The sequence below is a fragment of the Oncorhynchus masou genome, chromosome 29 (assembly GCF_036934945.1).
Source record: "Oncorhynchus masou masou isolate Uvic2021 chromosome 29, UVic_Omas_1.1, whole genome shotgun sequence".
NCBI lineage: Eukaryota > Metazoa > Chordata > Actinopteri > Salmoniformes > Salmonidae > Oncorhynchus > Oncorhynchus masou.
Window position 1 is genome coordinate 56608873 of NC_088240.1, and position 20460 is coordinate 56629332.

At 44.1% G+C, this 20460-nt stretch overlaps 1 protein-coding gene across 1 annotated transcript; it reads left to right on the forward strand.

The window, feature by feature from the left end:
• The first annotated feature begins 378 nt into the window (after positions 1–378).
• Positions 379–15673, forward strand: p3h3 (prolyl 3-hydroxylase 3). The gene is made up of 16 exons (XM_064945370.1): positions 379–763; positions 1069–1253; positions 1700–1858; positions 2390–2582; positions 3106–3237; positions 3472–3614; positions 5921–6010; positions 6143–6195; positions 6309–6388; positions 6590–6717; positions 8805–8900; positions 9010–9160; positions 9625–9742; positions 13716–13791; positions 14113–14253; positions 15049–15673. The coding sequence occupies exons 1-16, from the start codon at positions 451–453 to the stop codon at positions 15226–15228; spliced, it is 2238 nt and encodes a 745-aa protein (XP_064801442.1). The 5' UTR covers positions 379–450; the 3' UTR covers positions 15229–15673.
• The last annotated feature ends 4787 nt before the right edge of the window (positions 15674–20460 follow it).

Here is a 20460-nt window from a genome sequence, read left to right on the forward strand (position 1 = left end):
TAGTCAAACAGGGTAAATATTTTACATGTTGTATGTTCAGACCTGCCATGATTTATGTTTGGTTAGTGAGACTGTGGTAAAGTAGGTCTATATAGCCTAAATAGTTCGATTTAAGAAATTATGCTATGAAAATAATAGGCCACTATGAAGAATGGAAACAATGTTTTTTTGTGTAGCCTATACAGTGTTATGAATGAGTGTGTACAGACTGTAGGCAAGTACATTAAGCTAGACTATAATATTATTGTAGCATTATTTTAGTGCTTCCAAACAATGTTATTTACTGTGTCAACAAATCTACTTTCAAGTGTACTGCCTCTTTCCTTTTCTCCACCCATCCCACTACTTCTCCTCCCCTCATCACGACCATGCACGTCTTTCCTGCCTTCCCCTACTTTCCTCTGGCGCTGTCCCTCCCCCTCTCCTTCTCAAAAATAACTACGGCGTACCATGGCGCTTTGCGCAAATCACAACTCTGTCTACGTGGCGCTGCACATCTCTCTTATTCATTCTCTTTTCTCATTCTTCTACTTAACCTCTCCTGTTGCAGGCATCGGATCTTCTGCAGGATCTGCGTCCGGACTCATAACCTCTTACGATGTCTTGTATTATACCGGGGTCCGTGCATACTTTAGCGAGGAGTGGGAGAAAGCTGCGGAGCTGCTCGAAAAGTCGATGTCGACCCGGGAGGCTCTATTTCGTACCCGACGGCAGTGCCATAAAGAATGTGTGCCAGCGGGATATGACAGGCTCCCAAAACTGGGTATGTGTGTGTTTACTGTGTTGTATGTGTTCGGGTTCATAGGGCATGTATGATAGAGAGTATGTCTCTCTGTCTCCACCTGTGTGTGCTCTGTGCATGCATGAAATATATTAAATCACACGTTTCTGTTTGCCACTTTTACATTCACAGCTTGCATTAGGGTCTAGATATCTCCCAGGAGTCAGTGATGACCCTATCTATGGTCATGAATGCAAGACAGGCCTGGTATGGTACATTCCAGTAATGTGTGTGTGTGTGTGTGTGTGTGTGTGTGTGTGTGTGTGTGTGTGTGTGTGTGTCCTCAGACACAGAGAAAGGGAATGTGTGGGACCTATGGGCAGTGGACTGGGTCCAGCGGCGGGCTGAGTGTGTGCGGTTCTGTTTGGGACGGGCTGTCACTCCTGCAGGACAGCTTCCTGTGTCTGCCGACATCGAGTACGAGTTTAGCACCCGGAACCCATATAACTTCCTGCAGGTGGTCTACTGGAAGGTAACTGTTACCATACTCACCTGCTGTTTCATTATGTTCCTGTGCATATGTGTGGCTGACGGTTGAATTATAGCTCTGAAGAGCTAATTGCATGTTAAAGCAACTACATAGGTTATTCCACCGGTCATTAGTTACACTGGTATAAGTCATATATGATGTAATGTGCCAGCTCACTTTCCTACATACTGTAGCGACAATATCCTACAACTACAGCTGTGGTCTTTGTGCACTCTAGCTCATCTGGACTTTGGACGTTTCTTCGTCATCGTCTACCTCCTCCTGTTATTTTTTTCCTCCTCCTCCTCTTTCTCCTCCTCCTCTACGTCTTCTACCTCGTTCTCGCTCTCTTTCCCCTCCTCTCCTGCCTTCTGCTTTTCCTCCCTTCTCTTCATCTTTTACCTCGTTCTCTATCAACTTTTCCTCTCACCCCTTCTCTTCTTCCTCAGCTAGGGAAAGTGCAGAAGGCAGCGTCAGCAGCCCACACGTTCTTCGTGGCCAACCCCAGTCACCTGGAGATGAGGAACAACATTGAGAAGTATAGACGGATGGAGGGAGTAACAGAGGACGCATTCCAGGATAGAGAGATGGAGACAGAGAAACACTGGGTAATAAAAAAGAGTGGGAGAGGAGGAGGGTTGTGTGTTTGTGTCTGAGAAATGGTCAAATAAATGGTAGATTGGATGCATAAATAAGTATTTCTTACAAAAAAATTGTGAATATTCTTTGATTCCCACATGTGGCCTGAGGGTTCAAATTCCTCTCTCTGGGCTTCACCTTAAGTACCTAACCAGTCGTAAAAGCCCTTTGGGCACACACAGTAACCTCTGCATGCACCCACAGCATTCCTGATAACATGTTACTAATGGAGTGTACTATAAATGAGAATACATCACTGGACTTTTGATATCACTAAAGCCTAACAGTAAAAAATAAAAATGCAGTTCATTCCACTGCTTTGTTTTGCTTGTCTCCAGCAAGTCTCCATGCTTTCCGTACTTACTATGCCCATTGGGAGTATAGGCCATCGACTACTCCTCTCCATCGCACTCTGTTCTTGATGTTTACCAATTATAGCCAACCTTTCCAGCTAACATTCGTCCCTCCTCTTACCCCTAACCTCCATTCCTTAACCACAGGCCCTGTACGACTCTGCCCTCACCTCTGAGGCCTCCTCTGATTGGACGCACGCCGTGGAGAAATGGATGGAGTGTGTGAACGAGACACTGAGACAGACTGATGAGTGCAGGGCGCAGTGTGAGGTCTCCTCACAGCGGCTCCCTGAGAACAGAGGAGAGGACGGTATGGACGGGGTGTTTGAGAAGGCTGCAGGTGAGAAAAACATGTTTGTTTGTTTAAAAATGTATATATTTTAAGGGTTTATATATATATCCTTGTTGAGATCAAACAGTGAAGAGGACAGAAAAAGTATGAGCGATTGTGAGTCAGAAGGGCATGGTTCGGATTTGAACCCATGCTGACATTGGAAGCTGGGTTGTACATGTGTCACTAACCACTGGACCACACAGGTTACGGGAAAAACATGTTTGTGTTCATGAAGCTGGTTGTCTATGCAGTGCTATAGCTCACTCATTGCTAGTAGGCTGAAAATGTCTGTACAGTGATAGTGTTATATAGCATTATAAAGGCCTTATTACAGGGGAAGTGTTACCAAGACAGCTGACTGTAAACAGTATAATGTCACACAGTGCATCATTTGTTTGGTCCAAAACAAAGCAAAGATTGTAATTAGTTTGACATGTATAGGATACTACTATTATTATTCTTATGCTATTCTCTACTTTTCTAATTTTTCCTTCTCCGTATCGTGTGATTTGTATCTCCTGTCCTCCAGCACTCTCCCTCTCCCTCCTGTCCTGCCAGCAGGCCTGTGTGACTCAGGTGGCGACGCGACCCGGAAGGATTTCAGCCCAGGAGGACTTCCTACCCACACAGCTGGAGCATCTACACATCGCGCAGTTCAAAGGTTAGACAGGGGAACGGTCATATCTGAAGTTACAGTAATGACCACATGATGACGCTAACGACAATTATGATGGTAACTCTGCTTCTACTGCAGCTGATGATACTGGCCTGACTATGGCACCTGAAATAAATGTATTATTTCAAAAAGGCTCTGGTGTTTCATACAGGAGTTGACATATCTAGTGAACAACCAAAGCTCATTTCCCTCCCTCTCTCTCTCACCTATTTTCGGCAGCGGGCGATCTAGGAGGAGCGGTGCGTTCTCTGCGGTCTCTCCTCCTGTTCTACCCCTCAGACAAAGACTCCCTCAGTAACCTGGAGCTCTACACAGAGACACTGGGGGGTGACACTGAGGCACATGGGACAAAGCCCTCCCAGGTAATACTGGTGCTCAGCATAAAATGAACAACCCCTAGCCTGGCCCAATAGGGAGGTTTCATTTTATAAACGACACTCAAATTTTATAGATACATTTATTGTATCTTACTCTGTGAAGACCAGTATATTGGTGTTCTCCATAGGCATCACTCTTTTAATTAAATTAAAATATGTGTGGGTGTGTGTGTGCATATATACATATATACATACATACATACATACATACATACATACATACATACATACATACATACATACATACATACATACATACATACATACATACATACATACATACATACATACATACATACATACATACATGCATACATACATACAGTGGTGAGAACAAGTATTTGATACACTGCCGGTTTTGCAGGTTTTCCTACTTACAAAGCATGTAGAGGTCTATTTTTTATATCATAGGTACACTTCAACTATGAGAGACTGAATCTAAAACAAAAATCCAGAAAATCACATTGTATTTGGTACAGAAACCTTCTTTTGCAATTATAGAGATCATACGTTTCCTGTAGTTCTTGACCAGGTTTGCACACACTGCAGCAGGGATTTTGGCCCACTCCTCCATACAGACCTTCTCCAGATCCTTCAGGTTTTGGGGCTGTCGCTGGGCAATACGAACTTTCAGCTCCCTCCAAAGATTTTCTATTGGGTTCAGGTCTGGAGACTGGCTAGGCCACTCCAGGACCTTGAGATGCTTCTTACAGAGCCACTCCTTAGTTTCCCTGGCTGTGTGTTTTGGGTCATTGTCATGCTGGAAGACCCAGCCACAACCCATCTTCAATGCTCTTACTGAGGGCAGGAAGTTGTTGGCCAAGATCTCGCGATACATGGCCCCATCCATCCTCCCCTCAATACGGTGCAGTCGTCCTGTCCCCTTTGCACAAAAGCATCCCCAAAGAATGATGTTTCCACCTCCATGCTTCACGGTTGGGATGGTGTTCTTGGGATTTTACTCATCCTTCTTCTTCCTCCAAACACGGCGAGTGGAGTTTAGACCAAAAAGCTCAATTTTTGTCTCATCAGACCACATGACCTTCTCCCATTCCTCCTCTGGATCATCCAGATGGTCATTGGCAAACTTCAGATGGGCCTGGACATGCGCTGGCTTGAGCAGGGGGACCTTGCGTGCGCTGCAGGATTTTAATCCATGACGGCGTAGTGTGTTACTAATGGTTTTCTTTGAGATTGTGGTCCCAGCTCTCTTCAGGTCATTGACCAGATCCTGCCGTGTAGTTCTGGGCTAATCCCTCACCTTCCTCATGATCATTGATGCCCCACGAGGTGAGATCTTGCATGGAGCCCCAGACAGAGGGTGATTGACTGTCATCTTGAACTTCTTCCATTTTGTAATAATTGCGCCAATAGTTGTTGCCTTCTCACTAAGCTGCTTGCCTATTGTCCTGTAGCCCATCCCAGCCTTGTGCAGGTCTACAATTTTAACCCTGATGTCCTTACACAGCCCCCTGGTCTTGGCCATTGTGGAGAGGTTGCAGTCCGTTTGATTGAGTGTGTGGACAGGTGTCTTTTATACAGGTAACAAGGTCAAACAGGTGCAGTTAATACAGGGAATGAGTGGAGAACAGGAGGGCTTCTTAAAGAAAAACTAACAGGTCTGTGAGAGCTGGAATTCTTACTGGTTGGTAGGTGATCAAATACTTATGTCATGCAATAAAATGCAAATTAATTATTTAAAAATCATACAATGTGATTTTCTGGATTTTTGTTTTAGATTCCGTCTCTCACAGTTGAAGTGTACCTATGATAAAAAGTTACAGACCTCCACATGCTTTGTAAGTAGGAAAACTTGCAAAATCGGCAGTGTATCAAATACTTGTTCTCCCTACTGTATATATAGATAGATAGATAGATAGATAGATAGATAGATAGATAGATAGATAGATAGATAGATAGATAGATAGATATTGGTCGCATACACATATTTAGCAGCTGTTATTGCGGGTGTAGGGACATGCTTTAGTTCCTAGCTCCCAACAGTGCAGTAGTATTTAACAATTCACAACAACACACACAAATCTAAAAGTAAGAGAATGGAATGAAGAATTGACTAGAATACAGTATATACATATGACATGAGTAAAACCGTATGTAAACATGTTATTGCGGGTGTAGGGACATATAAATATTTTATAAAATATATTAGAATTTTTATTAAAGTGACCAGTGTTCCATTATTAAAGTGACCATTGATTCCATGTCTATGTACATAGGGCAGCAGCCTCTGAGGTGTGTCTAAGCCTCGGTCTCTGTCTTTATATACTCAGGAGATAGCCAGGTATGTGAGCCGCTCACTGCAGGAGAAAAAGCTACTCTACTTCGGAATGGAAAACCTCAACTTTAATTTCACCGACCCGGTATGATGACGTTGTTTATTGATTATCGCTGGTTCTGGTTTGGCTCAGAGCCATAAAGTAGCTACTGTATATCAAGGCTATAAAAAAAAATACAGCAGTTTGTTCCTTTTGTGTTTTTGTCCTCCAATATAGGATCTCTGGACTCCAGAGGAGGTTGTTCCTGAGTTGCTGAGAGACACATGGAGGTAGGAGGAAAAGTGAAGGAGAAAGTTCATGCAAAAGAGGACGGGATTGTGGAGAGAAAGAGGCTTTGAAGAGCTATTGGGCGATTGAAAGCCATTTCCTTTTTGATTTGCAGAGCAGAAAAGGAAGTGCTGAATGATAAATTGAAGGTGGGAGAGAAAGAGGTGGAGATGGACGATAGTGGGTTCTACGCAGGTAAGGATAAACATTAGTGTTTGGCATGTTAGAAGCACACATTGACTGACGGATTGGTAATGACAAAAAACATCATTGGCTCGGGTCACGGGATTGGAAAACACTAATCTGATAAATACCCCTCATTTTATGTGTGTTTGTGTGTGTGTGTGTGGACCCTTTTCCTGTCTCACTCACACCTCTGTTCTGTTCCATCCCCAGGGGGTCCCGTTCCTCAGGTTGGTGTCACCATCGGCATGGACGACAATTCTTTAAATGGAACTAATCGCGTCGTGCTGGACGGAGTTCTAGATCAGAAGGAATGCAACACAGTACTGCGCCTAGCGACCGTAAGCTTGCATATTATTTGCTCAGAAAACCAGACTCCCTCAGACTCCCTTTTAATGAGCCCTGTCCCTTTGCTGTTTCCCATTAGATGGGAAATAATAGCTGAAACTGCAGTATAGTGACAATCACACTGAGCCTATCAATGGCCATATACTGTAGGATCACCACTTTATTTTAAGAATGTGAAATGTCAGAATAATAGTAGAGATAAAGATTTATTTCAGCTTTTATTTTTTTCATCACATTCCCAGTGGGTCAGAAGTTTACATACACTCAATTAGTATTTGGTAGTTTGCTTGGGGTCATTGTACATTTGGAAGTCCCATTTGCGACCAAGCTTTAACTTCCTGAATGATGTCTTGAGATGTTGCTTCAATATATCCACATACTTTTCCTACCTCATGGTGCCATCTATTTTGTGAAGGGCACCAGTTCCACCTGCAGCATAGCACCCCCACAACATGATGCTGCCACCCCCGTGCTTCACGGTTGGGATGGTGTTCTTCGGCTTGCAAGAGTCCCCCTTTTCCTCCAAACATAACGATGGTCATTATGGCAAACAGTTTTATATTTGTTTCATCAGACCAGAGGACATTTCTCCAAAAAGTTCCATCTTTGTCCCCATGTGTAGTTGCAAACTAGTCTGGCTTTTTTATGGCGGTTTTGGAGCAGAGCAGCATCATTAAATAGTACCCGCAAAACACCAGTTTCAACTTCAACAGTGAAGAGGTGACTCCGGGATGCTGGCCTTCTAGGCAGAGTTGCAAAGAAAAAGCCATATCTCAGACTGGCCAATAAAAATAAAATATTAAGATGGGCAAAAGAACGCGGATACTGGACAGAGAAACTCTGCCTAGAAGGCCAGCATCACGGAGTTGCTTCTTCATTGTTGACGTTGAGAAGCTGCCAGTTGAGGACTTGTCTGTTTCTCAAGCTAGACACTCTGATGTACTTGCCCTCTTACTCAGTTGTGCACCGGGGTCTCCCACTCCTCGTTCTATTCTGGTTAGAGCCAGTTTGCATTGTTCTGTGAAGGGAGTAGTACACAGCATTGTATGAGTTCTTCAGTTTCTTGACAATTTCTCGCATCGAATAGCCTTCATTTCTCAGAACAAGAATAGACTGACGAGTTTCAGAAGAAAGGTCTTTGTTTCTGGCCATTTTGAGCCTGTAATCGAACCTACAAATGCTGATGCTCCAAATACTCAACTAGTCTAAAGAAAGCCAATTGTATTGATTCTTTAATCAGAGCAACAGTTTTCAGCTGTGCTAACATAATTGCAAAAGGGTTTTCTAATGATGACTTATCCTTTTAAAATTAGAAACTTGGATTAGCTAACACAATGTGCCATTGGAACACAGGGGTGATGGTTGCTGGTAATGGGCCTCTGTACACCTATGTAGATATTCCATTAAGAATCAGCTGTTGTAACGGTTTTCTTCTGGGGAAAGAGAGGCGGACCAAAACGCAGCGTGGTTACTTGTAAACATCTTTAATAAAGATGAACAATCTACAAAACAAGAAATGTGAAAAAACTGAAACAGCCCTATGTGGTGCAACAAACACCGAGACAGAAACAATCACCCACAAAACCCAACGCAAAACAGGCTACCTAAATATGGTTCCCAATCAGAGACAATGACTAACACCTGCCTCTGATTGAGAACCATATCAGGCCAAACATAGAAATAGACAAACCAGACACACAACAGAATGCCCACCCAGCTCACGTCCTGACCAACACTAAAACAAGGAAAACACACTCGAATGATGGTCAGAACGTGACAGCTGTTTCCAGCTAAAATGCTAATTTACAACATTAGCAATGTCTACACTGTATTTCTGATCAATTTTATGTTATTTTAATGGACAAAAAAATAGCTTTTCTTTCAAGAACAAGGACATTTCTAAGTGACCCCAAAATTTGAACGGTAGTGTATCTTTACTTTATGAATTCTGGCCCTGATCTTTATGGTTCTTGGGGATATGAGCCAGGGGGTGGATTTGGAATTCAGCAATAGCATAAGTATTCCAACAGGGCTATAGGCTCATATCCTCCATGATGACTTCCTGTGTTGTCTCTGACAGGCAGCTGCGTCCGCTGGGGACGGTTACCGGGGGCGACGGTCCCCACACACCCCCCATGAGAAGTTTGAGGGCCTGACTGTCCTCAGAGCTGTCAAGGTGAGAACGATGCATCTGGAGATTAAATCTATCCGTCTATCTGTCGATCGCTCTCTGTCTCACATGGCCACATTGCTAATGAATAGTTGAACACTTTTCTGGTCTGCAGTTGGCTCAGGACGGCATGGTGAACCAATCAGACGCTAAGCTGCTGCATGAGATGGGGGAGAGGGTGAGAACCCTCTTGCACTCCTACTTCAGGAGCCCCTCGGCACTCCATTTCTCCTACACACATCTAGTGTGCCGTAGTGCCATCACAGGTATGGTCCACTCAAGCAATGCCCTCTATTTCTTGGTATGATGGTTCCAAAAATGTTTGGTTTCACGTCTTCATATTTCATGTTAATTTCCATCTGTTCTGTTGATTCCATTATGTATTACATTTGTGGGTCTCAATGCAAAATGGCGCAAAGCTTTCCTATTCAAATAGGGTTAAGGCCTCTAGATTTCATCACGCTTTTCCAATTTCTAGTGTAACCCAATAGCTAACCCCTGACTTGTATCAGGTGTCTTATCTGCTCTTTGTTAGGCCCCCCTTTGTGTTACCTGGGTCGTGTTCATTAGGGCACACAATGGGAAAACTGTCTAAAATGTTTTGCAACGGAAAACTAAAATGAGTGTTTCTTATTGGACAACTCCAGGTAGTCCCTCCCTATTTCAGTCCATTTCTCTTCCATTTGGTGCCTAATGAACATGGCCCTCTTGTGTTGTGTGTCCTGTCCAGGGGACCAAGAGGGGAGACTGGACCTGTCTCACCCTGTTCATGTGGACAACTGTCTACTGGAACCTGAGACCAGACAGTGCTGGAGAGAACCACCTGCCTTTACACACAGAGACCTGAGGTACACACACACACTCATACATGCGCGCGCACACACACACGCAGACTGGCAAAACACATGCACACACAGAAGCATGCAGATGTCTGCACTGTGCATGCACAGACATGTAAATACACATAGAAAAAACACACACAAGACTTGGTAGTTGAGCTACAGTATATAACACCACATACACTCCCATGTGTATGTATTTGGACAGTGAAGCTAAAATGGTACATTTGGCTCTATACTCCATCAGTTTGGATTTGAGATCAAATGTTTCATGATGCGACAGTACAGAATGTAACTTTTTATTTGAGGGTATTTTCATACATATCTGTTTTACAATTTACACATGAAAGCACTTTATGTATTTTGTCCCCCCAGTGTGAAGAAGTCCTAAATATTTGGAGAAATTCACTTACAGCATATCAGAGTAGTTAAAAGTTTAGTATTTGGTCCCATATTTCTTTCACACAATGACAACAAACATGTGACACTTACAAACTCGTTCTGTTTTGCACAATAGTAACTGAATTGGTGACTGGAGTTTTATTTTCTTCTAAGTGAGTAGATGAGATGTTTCTGAAAACTTTAATTAATCCTGATAATGGCAAGATTATAAGAAAAATCATTAATGAATAATTATGAGTGAGATGACCAATAATAGGGGAGGTTAGCCAATAATAGGGGAGGTTAGCCAATAATAGGGGAGGTTAGCCAATAATAGGGGAGGTTAGCCAATAATAGGGGAGGTTAGCATTTTTTTCTATATTTAAAAAAAGGTTGAAAGTCATGCGTCCTCTGATACACAACCCAACCAAGCCGCACTGCTTCTTAACACAGTGCGCATCCAATCCGGAAGACAGCTGCACCAATGTGTCGGAGGAAACAGGGTGCACCTGGCAACCTTGGTTAGCATGCACTGCGCCCGGCCCGCCACAGGAGTCGCTGGTGCACGATGAGACATCCCTACCGGCCAAACACTCCCTAACCCGGACAACGCTAGGCCAATTTTGCGTCGCCCCACAGACCTCCCAATCGTGGCCAGTTACGACAGAGCCTGGGCACGAACCCAGAGTCTCTGGTGGCACAGCTGGCGCTGCAGTACAGCACCCTTAACCACTGCGCCACCCGGGAGGCCGTGGTTAGCATTTTTGTGGGGGTATGATCTATATTCATGATTGTGGAGTTTTGATCATCATTATTCATGATTGTCCGTAATCATGGTGTGATCCACATTAAAGTAGAACTGTTCAGAAACATCTTCTATATTTATTTACAATGCAATTGACTCCAAAATGACACAATACATTATTCACCATTCAGTTCCTATTGGGTGAAATATAATCCGAAATCCAACCAAAACAAATTGCATGCAACAAGTTTGTAGAGTCACAAGATTGACGTGGTCATTGCGTGCTCGGAATATGGGACCAAATACTACACTTTTGACTGCTTGAATATGCTATAAGTAAATACAGTGCATTCGGAAAGTATTCAGACCCCTTCACTTTTTCCACATTTTGTTACGTTAAAGCCTTATTCTTAAATTGATTTAAAAAAAAAAAAAATTTCTTATTCATATATACATTTTAAATACCTTATTTACATAAGTATTCAGACACAAAGAGACTTGAAATTGAGCTCAGGTGCAGCCTGTTTCTATTGATCATCCTTGAGATGTTTCTACAACTTGATTGGAGTCCACCTGTGATAAACTCAATTGATTGGACATGATTAGGAAAGGTACACACCTGTCTATATAAGGTCCCACAGTTGACAGTGCATGTCAGAGCAAAAACCAAGCCATGAGGTCGAAGGAGTTGGATTGGGTCGAGGCACAGAACTGGGAAAGGGTACCAAAACATTTTTGCAGCATTGAAGGTCCCCAAGAACACAGTGGCCTCCATCATTCTTAAATGGGAGAAGTTTGGAACCACCATCACTCTTCCTAGAGCTGGCCGTCCGTCCAAATTGAGCAATCAGGGGAGAAGGGCCTTGGTCAGGAGGTGACCAAGAACTTGATGGTCACTCTGACAGAGCTCCATAGTTCCTCTGTGGATATGGGACAACCATCTCTGCAGCCCTCCACCAATCAGGCCTTTTATGGTAGAGTGGCCAGACGGAAGCAACCCCTCAGTAAAAGGCACATGACAACCCTCTTGGAGTTTGCCAAAAGGCAAAGAAACAAGATTCTCTAGTCTGGTCTGAGGAAACCAAGATTGAACTCTTTGGCCTGAATGTGTCACATCTGGAGGAAACCTGGCACCATCCCTACGGTGAAGCATGGTGGTGGCAGAATCATGCTGTGGGGATGTTTTTCAGCGGCAGGGACTGGGAGACTAGTTAGGATCAAAAGAAAGAGGAACGGAGCAAAGTACAGAGAGATCCTTGATGAAAACATGCTCCAGAGCGCTCAGGATCTCAGACTGGGGTGAAAGTTCATCTTCCAACAGGACAACGACCCTTAACACACAACTAAGACAACGCAGGAGTGGCTTCAGGACAAGTCTCTGAATGTCCTTGAGTTTCCCAGCCAGGCCTCCCGGGTGGCGCAGTGGTAAAGGGCACTGTACTGCAGCGTCAGCTGTGCCATCAGAGACTCTGTGTTCGCGCCCAGGCTCTGTCGTAACCGGCCGCGACCGGGAGGTCCGTGGGGGCGACGCACAATCGGCCTAGCGTTGCCCGGGTTAGGGAGGGCCTGGCCGGTAGGGATGTCCTTGTCTCATTGCGCATCAGCGACTCCTGTGGCGGGCCGGGCACAGTGCGCGCTAACCAAGGTTGCCAGGTGCACGGTGTTTCCTCCGACACATTGGTGTGGCTGGCTTCCGGGTTGGATGCGCGCTGTGTTAAGAAGCAGTGCGGCTTGGTTGGGTTGTGTATCGGAGGCCGCATGACTTTCAACCTTTGTCTCTCCCGAGCCCGTACGGGAGTTGTAGCGATGAGACAAGATAGTAGCTACTAAAACAATTGGATACCACAAAATTGGGGAGAAAAAGGGGTAAAAATTCAACAACAAAAAGTTTCCCAGCCAGAGCCTGGACTTGAACCCAATCGAACATCTTTGGATAGACCTGAAAATAGCTGTGCAGCGACACTCTCCATCCAACCTGACAGAGCTTGAGAGGATCTGCAGAGAAGAATGGGAGAAACTCCCCAAATACAGGTGTGCCAAGCTTGTAGCGTCATACCCAAGAAGACTCAAGGCTGTAATCGCTGCCCAAGGTGCTTCAACAAAGTACTGAGGAAAGAGTCGAAATGCTTATGTAAATGTGATATTTCAGTTTTATGTTTAATACATTTGCAAAAATGTCTGAACCTGTTTTTGCTTTGTTATTATGGGGTATTGTGTGTATATAGATGAAGGGGAAAAAACAATTTAATCAGTTTTAAATAAGGCTGTAACGTAATAAAATGTGGAAAACGTTTAGGGGTCTGAATACTTTCCAAATGCACTGTATGTCCAAATACTTATGACTTCTTCAAATCGGGGGGCTAGATACATACAATGCCTTTTATTTCTAAACGGTAAAACAGATATGCATGAAAATACACTCAAATGAAAGGTGACATTGTGTACAGTCGCCCTCATATGACACATTTGATCGCCAATCCAAAATGCTGGAGGGCAAAGCCAAATTTAAAAACACTGCTTCACTGTCCAAATCCATACAGAGGGGAGTGTATATAAATGACATGAACAGACACTCCCATCCTGAATAAACTCAAACCAGTACGGCGTGACATCTTAATACTACCAGCGTTTGATGGTCTCATTCTAAGGTAAACAAACACAGGTGCCATTCCACAGCCTAGTGTAGATTCTTGATTTCAGGCAGGAGGGTGTGAGGAAACAATGTGACATGCCTCTGACAGTGTGTTTTATATAGTAACATTAGATTTGTTGACTAAGCAATAAAAATGGCAACTGACAACTTTGACTAGACTTGTTGTTAAATGCCGACTAAGACCATGTCTGATTCGATTCCAGCGCTGTGCTCTATCTGAACGATGACTTTGATGGTGGGGAGCTCTTCTTCACAGACAGGGATGCCAAGACTGTCACAGTAAGTCACTTGACATTTCAAACTCAAGTAGAACACTTTACACTGGCTGATCTTCACGTGAACTTTGACCTATGCCCCACCGGCCCCGGTCATCACTATCTGGCCATGCTAGAAAGGATGGAAGCACAGCTTTCTAATGTATGCAATTCGAACCTTAACCCGTTCAGTAACTGTACACCTAATATTAGCCCTAACGCTAAATTTAAGAACAAATAGTTGGTGTTGTGTGTACTTGGTAAGTTCTGATGATGTTGCCTCTTCTATCCATTCTAGCATGGCCCTTATAGAGGCTACCCTTTCTGACGCTCTTACTCTCTTTAGGCCCGGGTGAAACCCACCTGTGGTCGGCTGGTGGGGTTCTCCTCCGGTCCTGTCAACCCCCATGGTGTGACCGCGGTGACCGCTGGCCGAAGGTGTGCACTGGCCCTTTGGTTCACCAAGGAGAAGCACCACAGGGATATGGTGAGAACTGTTATTGGATTGGTTGCTCTATATAAACCTGTCCCAGATCAGATATGTTTGGCATGACAATAACCATAGGAGTTGGTAAGACAGCACAAACAGATCTGGGACCAGGCTAATGCTATAGAGTTTGTTTTTTTTAATTTTAAAGGGAGGACCGACTGCTCGCTAGATGGTAATGTGGGAGCCATCTTGGTAGGGAAGTGAAGTTGAAATTGGTTAGTGTTGCCCCTAACCATTTTTTTTAAATTAATGTTTTGTATTAATGGTTAGGTAGGCAAAGCTGATCCTAGATCAGTGGTTAAGGTGAACTTCTACCACAAGCGGTGAAGTTACAAAAGTGACTGCAAGGTTATTGTTCATAGCAACGTACTGTACAGAGCAACAAGATCAACTGCAGACAAACAAAAAGAACATGCATGCAAATGTAATGGTTGTTGCTTTCTCATTTTTCACATCTAGCGCTGACAATTTAAAGCTATTTTCCCTATGGTAATTCACTTTTTGTTTTAGATGGCGCTTTTGAAGAATAAGTCAACGTCAGCTCGGGTTGGTAGTCAAATAACGAGACAATAGGCACTTTTTTTATTTTACCGTTGGTCGGTTTATTAATGATCTATAATTTTAAGGTTGAACTTGAGGAAAGTTCCGGCACAATTTTCCCTAGATTCTGAAGGAGCACTTCTGCTTCCTACCCCTCTAGCCTGGATTTTGTCTGATCACGGCCGTGGTGTGAATACGGTCCATTCAACCTCACTTTACCTCACACTATTGTACCTTCTGTGCCTCATGCAGGAGAGGGAGGAGGCTGAGGCCCTGTGGGCTGCGGATGGACAGAGTGTGATGAAAGGAGGAGAAGTAAAAGAGGAGGGAAGAGAGGGCACCGCTGCCCCTGCTCGGAGTGGTAGAAGCGGAAGCCAGTCGTCGAGGAGTAGAGGGAGGGGCAGGGTGACAGGGGGAAAGGACGAGCTGTGATGAGCTGCTGTGATGGATGTAAAGACTGAACCACCCACGCTGAACAGCGGGGTAGTCCTGTTAACCTCCCCGTCCTACTTGGTGGACCGTCCCGGTCCAGCCACCAGTCCCCTCTCCCAAAAGACCATAAACTATTCTCTATTTTTACACCAGGCTTTTCAATCCCTACCCATGCTCTTTCACTTACTCTTCCCCTCTCTCTCTCTTTCTCTCTCTCTCTGAGACCATTTGTGAAAGAAGATATTTTTATCCATCTCTCTCGCTCTCTTTCGCTCCCTCAGTCTTTCTCTTTGAGACGGTGTTGTGTGATTGTGTGTCTTTCCACCCCCTCCATTGACAATCAGTCCATTTGTGTTAGTGTATGCCTTAGTGTTTGCTATGTAATGACCGTTACATACCTGCTGGAGAAAAGTAAAAGGAATTGAATAAAAGTTATTCAAAATGGTGGAGAGGGAGTGAGAATGGAAACAAGCCCTTGTTGCAGATATAGAAGAAGAAGAAAAAAGCCATAGCTGAGGTGCCTCTGAAGTGGCATCTCCCCTCTGTCGGAAAGAGGTATATGTGGGAGAGAGAGAATTTAGAAATCCCCTTTATTGGGTCAATGCAGTACATTACACACATGTACATTAAGAACATGACATATTAAACATCGACATCCACAAGAGGTCTCATACACAACCCTGTAGAAGGTTAAAAGGTCAACTCCAAACCTCCTGCATGATCAACTGTTTAACCCTTTACACCCATACCCATTCGCGGGTTGAAAAGGGCAGATTTAGAACGTAGTGGCTGTACAGTAACATGCTCTCCATTACGTTAGAGCTCTGGCCCTGCGCGTCACAGCGCTGTATGGGTTTTGACGGACTGCCGTTTTGAACTTGAGCACCAGCGCTCGACAAAAGAAGTTGCCCTCCCGCTAATTGGGCCGTTGTTTTGTTGTCCGAGTGAGCGAAATGCTGTACATTTTACGGTGACTCGATGTATTTTGAAAGATGCGACGTTGAGGATTATAATAAATACAGCTTTGAAGTCATAGTCCAAATGTGCACTTCACATTTCCAAACCATGAAACTCATGTCAACGTTTCTGATCACTGTTTGATGTACAGTTACAAGATGACATGGCATCATACCCTGGGTTGTTCTGAACCGAATGAGTTTACGTTTGTTTATTGTTAAGAACATTTGCTGCGGCACACGCACCTGAATGCACCCAGGAGTCCTTTCTATGCGCACCAAAATTACGATCTGTTTCTCTGAATTGCCTTGTGAAAGCATAACACTAAGATCGTACAAAACTCAGCAAGTCACGTTGGCAATAGAACAAGCTGTCAAATCATGCTCACCTGACCCAGATTACGATTTAAAAATGGACCGTTTTTGGATTGCGTAAAAACAACACCAGTAATTGTGTGATGGCTGTGACGCAGGGCTGTGTTCCAAACAAAACAACCACAAGTGCTTACTCTAGTTCCTCGAAGGCACAGCTAGGAGAGAATTTTCCAGGAATATTTTATAACGCCGAACGTATCTAGAGTATTTTCTGATTTCGTTATCAACAAATGCGGCAGGCGAAAAGTACAGTAAATGTCAAATGCGCATAAACTCAACAGTGTAATGTTTCAATTCAGTCTTGTGTCCGTTGAACTGTTGCGTACTCACCTTCGATCTAAAAAATTCCCCATTATCTACAAACTGTTCCCTTTCAATTTCTACCATTGTTATGCATATGGTTTTCATATTTGTTCTGGAATAAATATTTCAATTTAGCCCTATCCATATAAGCCAATTCCCACGGGTTAAAGGGTTAAAACATCAACTGCATTTGACTAGAGAGAGAGAGAGAGACTGAGGGAGAAAGAGAGGGAGAAGTGGGGGGGGGGGTTGAGATAATAGGTGTGGATTCGTAGATTCCATTAACCGATTTCCTCAGGGCCAGGCTGCCCTTCAACTCTGTGGAGATGAAGACCATGAAACCAAGAGAGGGTTAATGTGTGTGTCAGAGATGGAGGGGGGTAGAGAGAGGCAGAGGAGGGCAAGGGAGGAGAGAGATAGACACATAAGGAGAAAGAGATGTCACACCTGCTTAGGGACTAGACCATGCAGTACAGAAACACTGACATAGAAAGGGAAAGACAAAGAGGGAGATAGACAAAGCTCTGCAATGCACAAAAACTGATGCTTCGTGGGGAGAGACAGAGAGAGCGGTATGCAGAAGGGGGGAAGGATAGAAAGAGAGATTACCGTTAATCCCTCATAAATGAGTGCATTTGTTTATGAAGTTTAGGAAATCTCTCCCATTTAGAATATGGAATCATAATCCAACTTGAATTCATTTCATAATTTACATCCAGTCTGACACACTCACTCACTCCCATTATCTTTCCCATTTAAACACCCCCATTTATATCTCCCCCTCCTCGCATTACTGAGTCACGGCCAGTCAAGCACTGTTTACAACCCATATTAACTCTCTAACCCCCCTCCGTGTGATAATCCGCGGGTGCTGCAGAATTGGGTCGACTGGCCCGTTAATGGACTCCTGGTTTTAACCGCTTCCATCCCGTAGCCTACCCTCTCCAGCCGGTGCATTCCCAAAAAAAGGCCCCGTTAATCTGTGTTTAAGCAGGCGTACATCTACATCATCCATCTCAAAGTATCGTCACACTGTCACCCCACTTTCTAGCGTCAAATGATGTGTCTACATGTGTATACAAGTGATGTGCTGTATATCGGCTGTACTTCATCTGTTGAATATCACACGATTAGTAATCAATCCCCCAAAACAAATTGATATAAAATATAACGTAAAAGGAGTCATGGGCCAGATAGTAAAAGCATCACCACCGTATTATTTAAATGCGCAAAGGAACACGTCACTTGAATGTGTTGAATCATTTTCTTTATGGTTTGATGTGATGGTGTTTCCCACAGATATAGGACTGTTCTCATTCTATTTCTACGGTGGTTCCTCTAATTGAGGAAAGGACAACACATCCATGTAGCATGCAGTATATACACCTAGGTGTACAAAACATTAGGAACACCTCCTCTTTCCATGACGTAGACTGACCAGGTGAATCCAGGTGAAATGTTGCTTGCTAAATCCACTTCAGTCAGTGTAGACGAAGGGGAGGAGACGGGTTAAAGAAGGATTTTTTTTTTAAAGTCTCGACACCTAAGACTTTGGATTGGGTGTGTGTGTGTGCCATTCAGAGGGTGAATGGGCAAGACGAAACATTGAAGTGCCTTTGAACGTGGGGAAGGTAGTAGGTGCAAGGCGCACCGGTTTGTGTCAAGAACTGCAACGGTGCTGGGTGTTTTCACGCTCAACAGTTTTCCAGTGTGTATCAAGAATAGCCCACCAGGAGGACATCCAGACAACTTGACAAAACTGCGGGAAGAGTTGGAGTCAACATGGGCCAGCATCCTTGTGGAACGCTTTCGACACCTTGTAGCGTCCATGCCCAGACGAATTGAGGCATGTCCATATCCGTATATCCTTTTCAGTATGTCCTATTCAGATTTAAGCAGACATTAGCTACTGTAAGGCCGGTTTGATTGAACCCTTTTCGATACTATATACTGTCAAGTCAAGTGATCCTGTCACACCAATGTTGGTTACTGCCATCACACTATAGAAGCACATTGGTCAAAGGTGACAAATAAAGACCGGCAGACAAGCAGCTCAACGACTGACCCAGACAGGGTAGTCTAGTATTAGATCGGCTATCACTTCAGTGTCTTCCCAGGCTGTTTGTCGATGGCTGATTCCTCTGGCTGTGTGATTTTACATTTAATCCCCTCCTCCCCTTTCCCTTTGTTTAAGACTTGGAGAGAGGGACAGTGGGCTGCTAATGGCCATAGTGTTATAATTGCGCTGTATAGCATCACAGAGCAACAGAAGGCTCAGTGCTCTGTCCTGGCTGTCACATCCCTACTGCAGCCAAAAGCTGCTCTGCAGGCTCACTGCTGGCGCGTGTAGTTTAGCTGAATGTGCGAGACCAATAGAGACGACCACACAAAGCTTAATAGATTATAATTCTCGGCCCCACGCTGGTTCTCTCAAATGCCCCGCCGCACCTCTTGCTCTCCAACTCTCTCTCTCTCTCTCTCTCACATTTGCTCTGTCTCTCCCCTGAATCCAGCGTCAGCGCTGTCAGAAAAAGGTTGAGTGTCTGTTCGCTCAAATGAGTCCTGTTGCTATTTGGCCATGTGAGAGAGAGTGGAAGCATTGGGTTAATACTAACTATCCATGTGAAGATAAGTTCAGAAAGTCAAAGGGCAATGTAGTGAAACCTCTCTGTCTCTTTTTCGCTCTGCCTGTCTCCTTACTCGCTGTGTTTCTCTCTCTCTCTCTCTCTCTCTCTCTCTCTCTCTCTCTCTCTCTCTCTCTCTCTCAATTCAATTCTCCTTGCCAAAGCAAGTATTCTTACTGTGTCTCATTTAAACAATAAAAATTAACAGTAGACATCACACATACAGAAGTTTCAAAACAATAAAGACATTACAAAGCAAGTTGCCTTTTTTGCTGCATATTTTTGAACAGTATAATGTAGCTCATTGAGACCATGAAAAGTGCCACATATAAAAGTGCCGTAAATACAGTATTATGGACCACACCTATGAACCATGGTACGAGCCTGTGAAAGAGAATGACCTTCTCAGAGGACAATCAAATCTACTCTATTCTTACCCATGTGGCTTTGTAGCAAATGTGTATCTTCATCAGGTCATAGTTAGGCAGGTCGAGGTGCTGGCCTTAGAGGTTCATACATGCAGGTGTACTAGAGTAACTTCTCTCCCCTGGCCTGCGATGTGTCACCAATGTCCCCTCATCTGGTCCCCATCTCTCTGTCTCTGTCTGTGCTGCTGGCTTTTCTAAAATTAGACTTTTCTCAAGTTTACAAAACACTGAAGTCCCCTGCCAGTCACAGGCTTCACACCACACCATAAAAAGCCATGTCCAGGAGTGCATTTTTTTATGAATTTTTTTATTAATGCAGGACCGGTTCCTGTCTTTTCACCCCATGACACGATTGCCCACCTTGTTTGGTGTGCTATGCTTGCCTCCCCCTCTCTCTCTCTCTCACACATTCCCTATCTCTCCCGCTATATCTCCCACTCTCTCTCTGTTTCTTCCTCTGTTTCTCTCTCTCTGTTTCTCTCTCTCTCTCTGTCTCTCTCTGTTTCTCTCTCTCTCTCTGTTTCTGTCTCTCTCTGTCTCTCTCTG